General features: G+C 51.0%; 1 protein-coding gene across 6 annotated transcripts in view; it reads left to right on the forward strand.

The window, feature by feature from the left end:
- Positions 1-1,744, forward strand: part of SEC22A (SEC22 homolog A, vesicle trafficking protein) — a 64,179-nt gene extending 62,435 nt beyond the window's left edge. For all 6 annotated transcript variants that reach the window (XM_004577841.2, XM_058661982.1, XM_058661983.1 and 3 more), the window contains exon 7: positions 925-1,744. In XM_004577841.2, the coding sequence (XP_004577898.1) occupies positions 925-1,125 (201 nt within the window). In that variant the 3' untranslated portion in view covers positions 1,126-1,744. The remainder of the gene's footprint in view (positions 1-924) is intronic.
- Positions 1,745-11,192: the final 9,448 nt, after the last annotated feature.

An 11,192-nucleotide genomic window follows, 5' to 3' on the forward strand; every position in this document is an offset into this window, starting at 1 on the left:
TTTCACACAAACGTGTGATCCCATTTAATTCCTATATTACCAGGCCTTGAATCTCAGACGTCATCTTAGAAAAGCCTCGTTCATTCAGCATTGAACACTCAGTGTGGCCTGAGAGCTCTTCTGAGCCCTGGAGATGAATGAGTCAGCCAGTGACCAAAAAATGTCACCCCAAAAGAGACTTAGATTTTATTGGAAGGCTGTGCATAAGAAAAATGGGTGTTTGGAGTATGTTGTGAAGAAAACAGAAACAGCAAGGGCAAATGCCAGAGTTAGTGGAAAGCATTCTGTGCCATCTTGTCCCCCGCCCCCGCCAGTCTCTGCTTTTTTTCTGCTGGCTTTTATCTTTTTCATGACATTGCTATTTGCCATGCTACATGAAAAATACATTCATAAGCCCCTGCCCTGAAGTGCCAGCAGCATGTAGGAGAGGGCTCTGTTCTCCCAGCCAGGGAGGGCCTCTGCCAGCATGCCTTGACTGAGTGCTTCTCTGGAAGCTCCTGTCATACTCCGCTAGCACTCAGAGGGGGCCACACAATGTTGTTGATTTCATTACAGCTTTGCCAGAGTGTGCTGTTTCAAATAGCCTGGTGGGCCTTTGTCACAGCTGGGAACGCTGCTTAGTCAGATTGCCGTCAGCGGCCACCTGGCCTCTGCAAGGGAGTCAGCCCTTGTACTCCCATTTAAAGTAGGATAAAAGTACCTTTCTTCTAAGAAAATGAAAAATGTACAAGGAAGAATCTCTTTCCTTTTCAAGCCATATGGCTTTCTGAGCTGTATGTCTCAGCTATGTTGTGTTATCACCAGATGAAAAATACCCAGATTCCGTTGTCGCATTGTGCTCCTGGGCTGGATGTACTTGCCTAGTAGAAACATCCATCTCTAAACTGTCTTGTAACGGACGTGTCTTTCCTCTGTTTTGAACAGTGTTATTTACTCGTCTACTACACCAGCTGGCGGAACGTCAAGTCGTTTTTGACTTTCGGCTTACTTTGCCTGTGCAACATGTATCTTTGTGAACTACGCAACCTCTGGCAGCTCTTCTTTCATGTGACCGTGGGAGCGTTTGTAACCCTGCAGATCTGGCTCAGGCAAGCCCAGGGCAAGGCTCCGGACTATGATGTCTGACACCGCACCCCCGAGACGCACTGCCTTGGCTCCGGGGCAGGGGACAAGGGAGCACGCATCCCCACGGCTGCTGTGACCGAGAAACCACACCACGAGCGAGGGGCTCTGCTGTCTTTCTCTCCTCGCCACTTTTTCAGTTAGCATGGTGTGCCGTGAGCGTGCAAGCCCTGCCAAGAAAACTCCCCTCCATCCTCCCGAGGAACCCTGACCGTGCTGGGGAGGCCTGTCTCTGTGAACAGCAGTGGGAAACACCGGTTGATGCCACCCGAGTCCTTGCTGAAGCGATCACACAGAGAATAGGTGCAGAACCTGCTCTGGGCCCCAGGCAGGCATACCACTACCCCAGTTTGCCTTTGTGAGGCATTAGGACAGACCGGACCAAGAGGCTGCAGGAATCAGCACGCCTGTTTCCAACAGAGGACTCTGCTGAATGTCATATTACTCACACACTTAACGGTACCAAGGGCTTGTGTTGTCCAGGATCGCTGTGAAGTTGTCTCTTTTTATATTTCGCTTCACTCATAATTCTGGAAACCATCTTGTCTAGGAGAGGCTGTGGTGAGCTCACCCTAGACTATCACACACATTGCAAATACACTGGCGTGTGTTTCCTTCTCTACCACGTTTGTTATTTGTTTGGAAGTCACTTTAAAAATTGGATTCACTAAATTACAGCCGTTGTTGCCCAAACTTTAGTCACTGAGGTACTACCATACACTATTATTGACCTAATGGTGTTAAGTTTTATAAAGTATTCTAAAAAGCAACAAGTCATATCACGAGTTGAAAATCAGTAACCAGCGTCAGTTTGCCATAAATAAAAAATCAACAGGAAATAAATAAGATTAACATTAAAAATGTTATCCAGTTTTGACTAGCAATTAGTGCCTTCGTAGGCTCTGAACCTGAGCAGCACGGCTGAGCTGGGAAGATGGGACACACGGACACACATGGCCTGTCCCCAGGGCGAGGCTCTGCCTGTGAACATGGAGCACCCCCGGGAGCTTCTTGTGCGCCACCTAGGGGCTGGGGCCTGCATGGAGGGAACGCGGGCCTGATCTAAGAAAATAAAAGACGATTTTCCTAACCTGCCTGCTGCTTAGCTTTGAGGATTTAGGCAGCTAGCATCTGGGAGAACTCCCCTGCTTTTGATACCATTGTAGACATTGCTTGAGTCATTAGGAATGAATGTAGGAAGCTTAATTTGATTCACTGGCAAAACGTAAAACCTCTGCAGATTTTAGAAGTGCTCTCCATGAACGATTTGCTTTTGTTGTTTTTGAAAAAGGGTCCAAACAAGGAATTCATGGTTACTGACATTTGCTGTCACTCTAAAGCGTGGGCCATGTCTTGTCATTCATACTCCGGGGCCGACTTCTGGGTAGCCGCAGGAATGCAGAGGGCGTGCGGAGCTGACCCCTGGTCTAGGCCCTCCTTTTAGAAGTCTAGGGAAGCAGGGTGGGGGGTCACTGCCTGGGGTGTCCGGGATTTATTCAGGGCCTGGGTCACCCGAGTCATGGCAGATTGCTCGCTCTGAAAGGGCTGCTCAGACGTGGTGCCTGTTCACACAGAGCTGCCCCAGGCATCACTGCAGGATCCTGAATCAGCCAAACAGCCAGAGCTATGCCTGGCATTTTCTCCTTGCTGAGCCAGGGAAGTGAGGTGGTTCAATTTAGAAAGATTTTTTTTTTTTCTAAATGAATGGTTGACACAGTTTTCTAGGGAACAGTCAGTTTATCCAGAAAGTTGGCAAGCTGGTGAGTTGTGCTGGTATTTTGTAGCTCTCAGGTCAGTTTGGCTCAGGAGCGCCTCTGTGTGGAAGTAATGAGTTACAGCGTTTGGAATTTGGGTCCACTGGCCAAGGGTACATGAGGAGACCTCCGCAGCTGTCTCAAAGCTCAAATTTATTTTGTGATTTTGTTTGTTCACCAGCCATTTTGGCTAGGAAATTGTTGACACTTTTCTGTAAAAGAAAAATGAAGTCAGGTATAAATAAGGTCTTGTGTATATGTTGCCTGCTTTCATTTTTTGGTGTTTGCATCTCTGTTTATGTCACTTCTCTGCCTGTAACGTGGTTGCTGTGAAAGGTGAGTTGAGGAAATGGAGTCTGGGCTCTTGAACATGAATCGTAGACGCCCCTCAGGAGGAGGCCACTCATACTTGTTTTGTTCTTTGGCTTATAAGAGAATATCTGAATTGACGTCATGGCAATGAGATTTGTAGCACAGAATATTAGCTGCCCCTGTTGTTGCAGGGAGAAGACACAGGTGGCAGAATGTCTGTGACCCAGAGCTCAGCGTGTACAGCTCTAAGCACAGGGATCTTTCCACGGGCATGGGAAGGGGGGCAAGATGGTACTCAGGGAAGATTGTTCTGGTTCTTGGTAAAAACCAAGGAATTGGACCAGGTGCAATGGCTCAACTGGCTGATTCTCCCCTTTCAAGTGCTGATATCTCAGATGGGCACCAGTTCATGTTCCAGCTACTCCATTCCCATCCAGCTCCCTGCTTGTGGCCTGGGAAAGCAGTCGAGAATGGCCCAAAGCCTTGGGACCCTGCACCCACATGGGAGCCTTGGAGAAGGCTCCTGGCTCCTAGCTTTGGATCAACTCAGCTCCGGCCATTGTGGCCACTTGGGGAGTGGATCATTGGAGAGAGCTTTCTCTGTCTCTTCTCTCTGTGATTCTGACTTTCCAATAAAAATAAATACTTTTTTATGCCATTTTTCAGATTAACATGTGCAATGACATCCAAGAAACCTTCTTTTTTAATAGTATAAGCAATTGTGACGATTTATGTGCTTTTTAAATCTGCATTAGAAATGTCATTTATCCCTGGCTGCTTTCCCAGCACAGTTGTAAAGGCCTACACAAAACAGGAACAGAAAGGGGGGAAAGTACAGGTGGGAGAGTGGCAGGAAGGGGCATGGCTTTGTGTCAGGGCCCTGAGGCCTGGGGGGGTGAGGTGAACTCCACATCACTCCATCAACGGATCAGAGTGTGTCATTGGTTTACAGGAAACTTCTGGTACATTCTGGCACAGATGTTCTCACTTGAGCATCCTGTGAGTTCCTTCACACACACCAGACTCTTGGTGTTTTGACACATTTGTACAGTGTGACTGCTGTGAGGCCTCCCACACACCTTTCAGGTTGTGCCTGTGTTAATAGAGGACTGTGTTCCCACAAGAATTTTACCTAATGCTAAGAACAAGTGATCTGTTCAGGCTTGGGAGTCCCCTTGGGACGAATGACTGGACTCCTGGAGATTCTGTGGTTGTTCAGTAATATTGTAACTTGTGTGATGTGAGTGTGACATTCCTGGATCGGTTATTTTGCATTCTATGTGTTGGTGTCCACGGAGGGTCTGGTCTGAAGAAATAACATGGTTCCTTTTCCCTTGAGAACCCCCTTGGGTTTCTGCTTTGGGATAGGTTGGTAGACCAGAGCTTGGTCCTGCACGTGGGAGGTGTCCTGTATGTCCGTGAGTTGGTGAGCCACCCTGCGGCCAGGCACTTGCCGGCCCCCTGTTCCAGAAAGCTCGATAAGGAGCCCAGGGACATACCTGTTTGGATTTCCACAGGGGCAGTGGGAATGTGTGTGTGTGTGTGTGTGTGTGTGTGTGCCAACCTTCGTTCTTGTTCCCAAGCAGCTTTGCGAGGCAGGGACTCTGTAGTATGTGATTGAAGAACATGATCTCAGAGGCAGCCCTACATAAATCCAAGTGCAAACACTGCCTTGCCACAAACTAGGTAATTCTTTTCGGGCAGTTCGTGGTCCATGGCTCAAGGCTTCAGAATTCTCCTTGCTTAATGATCTCAAAGGATAAACAAAGGCTTTCTGCCTGAATAAATGTGGCAAAATAAAGCCTGAATTTTGGTTTCAATTTGGCATTATTGCATTCCTCGCTCTAAATGGAAGGAAACTCCTCCAGCTGCATGGGTTCTGTGAGTTTGCGAGAGCTGAGTCAGCGAGTGTCACTCTTGCAGCACTGATTAGCTCAGAGGTGTCTGATCACCTTGATCGGTGTCCCCGGCCGCTGCTGAAGACTGGCAGATGGTAGTGTTAGCACCGAGGTTGTCCAAGAAGCAGCAGCTGTGGCTGCCACTCCTGGCACATCTCTCTGTCTCAAGATTTATTGTCTATGAAAGGCAGAGTAACAGACTGAGAGATCTTGTATCTGCTGGAAGATCACATGTTTCCCAGTGGCCTAATCAGCCCAGGCTGGACCCACCAAAGCTAGGGGCTTCTTCTGAGTTTCCCACATGAGTGGCAGAGACCCAAGCACTTGGGCAGTCTCCTGCTTCCTTCCCAGGTGCATGAGCAGGGAGCTGGATCGTAAATGAAACGCCTGGGACTTGAACCAGGGCTCCCGTGTGGGATACTAGAACTAAAGCAGTGAGCTAACCCTCTGTACCGCAGTGCCAGCGCCTGAGGTCTCTTGCTTGAGAGACCATGATTTCCAGGTTACCGTGGGTTTAGAGTCAAACTGTGGTGGAAGCCATGTGGTTCTACGTCCTGTTTGTCAGCAGTGAGTAATGTTAACACGTGGACATACACAGATGTCATAGTGCCTGTGTCCGACCAGTCATCTCCCATGACGGGGCTGCAGAAAGCTCAAGGCTTGCTCAGGGTTGGTTCTCGTTGTTCCTGAACCCAGTTCCCTGAGCCTGACAGTTTCCTGTTTCCTTGGCAACCTACCAGCGCCTCCAGCACAACCTCACCCACAGTTCGCATTTGCCCTTCCCTGCTGTGTCCCACAGCCCAGCAGTACAAGTCTCCTCTGGCAGGCTCACAGACTTCAGACCTCACACATCCCACTTCCTGTTTGCCCCCTGGGGCGCTCTGCCCTGCTGCCTGTGCTTGGTCACTTGCCAGCTCTGTGCCAAGTAATTTGCTTTAAGGCTAGATTGCCAAGGACTGTGGCCTTGTGCTATGGGTTATTCTGGGGCCTGAGGCCAGCAGGAAGAATGCTCATTCGCGCTGTGAGTAAGCCAGTGCTGAGTCCGAGGGCACAGTCTCATTTGCACAGCTGAGGCTGGCTCTTTGGCGGGATACTCCCCTAGTGAGTGCTGGGTGAAGCACTCGAGGCTGGGAGATGATTTCCAAACTGGTGTTTGTTTTTTCTCTGCCATGGTGCATCTCAACAGATTCTTAGTGTGTGCGTCACTGACAGGTGGTCTTTTACTGGTGCCGCAGCAGTGAGGACAGATGAAGCCGCCCTGGAGGGTGACAGGGGAGCCAGTGAGGCTGGGTATCTGCCCCAGAGCGAGCTGTGCTGTTTATAGATAACCACCGGAGGTCCGAGGGTTCCAAGCAGCCTGACCACAATTGGAGTCTGACCCTTGTGCTGCTCTGGAGTATCAGTCCACATCCATCTTACTCACAGCTTGGACTTTCCAATACCCAGCAAGTTTAAGCTGGAGAACAATATGTGCCTAAATGTGTAAGGAGGCTATATACAGGGGCCAGTGCCTGCACGTAGCAGCTGAAGCCTCAGCCTGCTCTGCCAGCATCCCATAATGAGCATCAGTTTGAGTTCCAGCTGTTCCACTTCCTATCCAGCTCCCTGCTTCCGGCCTGGGAAAACAGTGGAGGATGGCTCTATTTCTTGGGTCCCTGCACCAATGTGGGAGACCCAGAAGAAGCTCCTGACTCCTGGCTTCAGATCACCCCAGCTCTGGTCATAGCAATCATCTGGGGAGTGAATCAGTGGATAGAAGAACTCTATCTCTTCCTCCCTGTAATTCTTACTTTCAAGTAAGCTAAGTCTTTAAAACATATATATGTGTGTTTTTTTTAAAGATTGATTTATTTTATTACAAAGTCAGATATACAGAGAGGAGAAGAGACAGAGGAAGATCTTCCATCCGATGATTCACTCCCCAAATGAGCCGCAACGGCCGGTGTGTGCCGATCCGAAGCCGGGAACCAGGAACCTCTTCCAGGTCTCCCACACGGGTGGAGGGTCCCAAAGCTTTGGGCCATCCTCAACTGCTTTCCCAGGCCACAAGCAGGGAGCTGGATGGGAAGTGGAGCTGCTGGGATTAGAACTGGCGCCTATATGGGATCCCGGGGCTTTCAAGGCGAGGACTTAAGCCGCTAGGCCATGCCGCCGGGCCCTATATGTTTTATATATATGTACACACACATATATGTATATGACCCATACACTACTTTTTAAAGCGATCAGATTAGTGCCAACTCTGGCTCCGTAATTTGTCCAGACAATAAAATCGCCTCCTAACATTAATGCATGTTTAACAGCAACATAGCACAGATGGCCCATACACACACCTGTAACAGATGACATAGCACAAGTGGGTGCGGTGAGTCCTTCTCAGGATCCTTAGGTGTCACCAGTGCAAAGAGGGATCGGTTCAGTATCTGTAGGGAGTCTAAGTCATGTGATTCTTCAAAAATTGTTCCTTTGAAAAGAGTGACAGAGATTGCCCATTCATTGGTTGCCTCCCTAGATGGCCTCAGTGGCCAAGGCTGAGCCAGGCCGAAGCCAGGATCCTGGAGCTTCTTCCAGGTCTCCCACATAGGTGCAAGGGGCCCAAGTGCTTGGACATCTTCCACAGCTTTTCCCAGGAACATTAGTGGGGAACTAGATGGGAAGTGAAGCAGCCAGGACTTGAACCTGTGCCTGTATGGGATGCTGCCATTGCAGGTGGAGGCTTAGCTTGCTGTGCCACAACACCAGCCCCTAGACTTGATCTTGGACTTGGTTGTTTTGTGGGACTATCTAGTTGAAGTAGTCCCAATACCTGGAAACATTAACCAAACGAGGCAAGCATAGGATTGTGATCAAGCTTTCAGACTCCCCAGCTGTCTAAACCTCACCACCCAGACACATCGCTTAGCCTTTCTGCTTCAGTTGCTTCACAGATAAAATGGGGTCAATGAGGTGAATGAGTCTGTAAGGGTAAAACGCAGAGAGCCCAGCACACGGCCCCAGGACAGCGATTGTTGCCACCTTGAAGTCTTGGCACTGCTACTGTCACTTGGCAAGCAAGTAGATGCCCCAGTGTGACTAGTGCTTGCTCAGTTGCCCATTTGCTCCTAGGGTTCCTTACCCAGGTGTGGCTTGGTCACTTGCCAAGGGAACATCTGATGGCAGCCCTGGCAAGTGCCTACATCTATTCTCCACCTGCTGCTTTGCATCCGGGGCATGCTGGTGCATGGGAATGAAGCCCTGACCCACCAAGGCCCAGGAGCACAGGTGCAAGTGAGAGGCAGGCCCTCTGGGAGCCTCAGCCGCCCCATGTGGCACTCACGTCTCGGCGCCAACACTGAACCTCACCATGAACATGCAGAGCCAACCTATTGGACATTCTGGGATGGCAGCTGGCCCAGTGCCACTCAAGGCCCCTTCCGCCATCCCCCCCAGACCCCCGTGACTGGGTGTGCATGGATGGGAAGGTGAGTGTGGGGCACGCAGCCAACACCCATCAACCTGCAGTGTCCTTGGGGTGCTGGGGATGGGAGAGCCCAAAAATGTCCTTTCACAACAGAAATGGATTGTGACCTTAAAAAGGGTTCATCTGCAGCAAAATGCCTCCTGCATTCCGCCCCCCCCCAAAAAACCTCCCATGGGGATCAGGAGGAAGCGTCACCATAGCTCACTGCCTCCACAAGCAGGCGGATTTTTGCAAAACTGGAAAACTTCGGTGCAAGGCTAACCAGATTGCTGACAAGGCCAGATTCCTGTCATGTCTAAATTAGAAATTAGCCAAGGGAGGAAACGCAACAACGCAGACCCCCAGTGGGATCCAGTGGGAATTCTGTAAATTCATGAGGCCCCATTCGACATGCAAGAGGGAAGGCACTCCTGCCATGTGCCAGGTGAGCCTGCTGCGGTCGCCGGTGGGGACAACAGGCTGTACCCTTGGCGCTCAGCCGCAGATGGGGTCCGCCCTTCTCTATCACTTTCTCCCTCACCTTTGTCTTTTTTTTTTTTTTTTTAAGATTTGTTTTTATTGGAAAGGCACATTTATAGAGAGGAGAGACAGAAAGATCTTCCATCCACTGGCTCACTCCCCAAATGATCACAATGGCCAGAGCTAAGCAGATCTAAAACAAGGACCCAGGAGCTTCTTCCAGGTCTCCCATGTGGGTGCAGGGTCCCAAGGCTTTGGGCAATCCTCCTGCTTTTCCAGGCCATAGACAGGGAGCTGGATGGGAGGTGAAGCAGCCAGGATACAAGCTGGCATCCATATGGAATTCTGGCTCTGCAAGGTGGAAGCTTAGCCTTTTGAACCCCTGTGCTACCCTACCCCATGACATCTTTCTAGACTCCTCTTTCTCTCTGAACCCGCACTGTTCCCACCTGCGAAACAGTTCAGCTCAGGTCCAGGTAGTGCAGGCTTCCAGCAAAGCTGCTGGTTTGCTGAGGGGAAGACTCATTGCAGGCCAGACCGTCTCCACCTGTGGACTGGAGGTGACCCAGCTACACATCTGCTTTCACCCCACTGTCCCTGTGCACTCAATTCTGAAATCTCCAAGCTTTAGTTATGTTGTGTTCACATATGCACCATCCATGTGGTCTGGCAATAGAGAACTGGATAGAGTTAACACAAATTCAGAGGACACTGGAGGCTGAGGCCTTGCTCTGGTGATCAGCCATGCTAGCGCCCCCAGCTGGTCTGTCCCTGTGGCTGTTGAAGCTGTGAGCCTGCAGGTGCAGAGGGAGCTCAGGGAAGAGGACAACCAAGACTGCATCTGCCTTGCTGAAAACCTGAAAGGCTAAGAGAGGCATCCTTACGTATCTGGGTCCTACGACAGTGACTATCACCCTGCAAGAGTGGCAAGGCCCCTGTTCCTGCTATGCCCGACACCTCCCAGCCTGGCAGGAGCCTGTACAGTGCCCGAGCTGCCCCAGGCATGCACACATCTCTCCTGGCCTGGCCCAGACCTGGGGGAGGCCCAAGGGAGGACATGCGTGTGTAAGGCTTATCCAAACAGGCCTTTCAGCAGACAGTACTGCATGTATTGGTGTCAGCAGGCCCCGAACACTTGTGCTAGGAGATGGGTCGGCCTCGGCCAGCAGGGCCCAGCTTTGCCAGGTCCCTTGCTTCCGAAGATGAGCTGTACACAGCTTTGCTTCTCTTCAGGATGCCGCCTGACATAGACACACCCCAAAGCTGCAGGTTTGCAGAGCACACATGTGGCTGCCATTGCATTGTGATTGTGTCGTTTGCAGCCAGGGACAGTCGGCTCAGCTGGGAAGGTTTTCCCATCCCTGCAAGTGTCTTTTGTGGATGAACCCCTTGTGGCCTCCACAGTAAATGTTCTATTATCTGGGCATCGCTGAAGCAGGCCCCAGTCGGGTGACATTTGCTGTTGGAAGGCTCTGGGCCTGGGAAAGCTTACAGTGACACAGGTCGCTGGAGCAGGTGTAGCTCCTGCCTCCCCAGGGCACCAGGATTTACTTCACCTTCTACTAACGGGTTGCAAGCATCACATCACAGTCTGTCATGGCTGGCCACAGCCTGCTTGTGGCTCTGCCAGTAGGGATTCCCATGGTGGTCCCACGCCAGCTGTGGCTGCTCCACGGAAGTTTGCTGATAAGCACTTCAGCTGTGGAAATGCGTCTGGAAGGAGTGCTCTCCACGGGGAGCTCGATCAGAGGGAGTGGGATGGGGTTCTGGGCTGTTGGAGCAGCGTTCCTTTGGTGACCTGATCGGCGCATGTACTCCAAGTGCAGCTGCAGGGGCCAGCTTGCATATCCCACCTCCCCTGCCCACAGAACTAGTTTGCCCCTGCAGGCTACCCTCCCATGTCTCCTCTCCTACTTGATGCACCCCAGCCCGAACACATCACAGAGTTAGACTCCTGCCTGTGTAAAATGCCAACTTCCCACCTGCACCTGTCCATCTTTAGCAAGGCAGGGGCCTACCCGGCCTGTTCTGCTGCCCCCTGGTGGCCATTGCTGCAATGACCGCAGGGGAGCGCCTGTGTGAGACGACCTGATGAAGTCCCTCAGGATTGGGTTTCTGAGCCTGAATGGGGCAGGGCGTTTGTGGGAAGGACCGCTAAAAACGGTTCCTGCTTCCCTTGCCAGCCTT

Source organism: Ochotona princeps, chromosome 3 (assembly GCF_030435755.1).
Source record: "Ochotona princeps isolate mOchPri1 chromosome 3, mOchPri1.hap1, whole genome shotgun sequence".
Classification (NCBI taxonomy): domain Eukaryota; kingdom Metazoa; phylum Chordata; class Mammalia; order Lagomorpha; family Ochotonidae; genus Ochotona; species Ochotona princeps.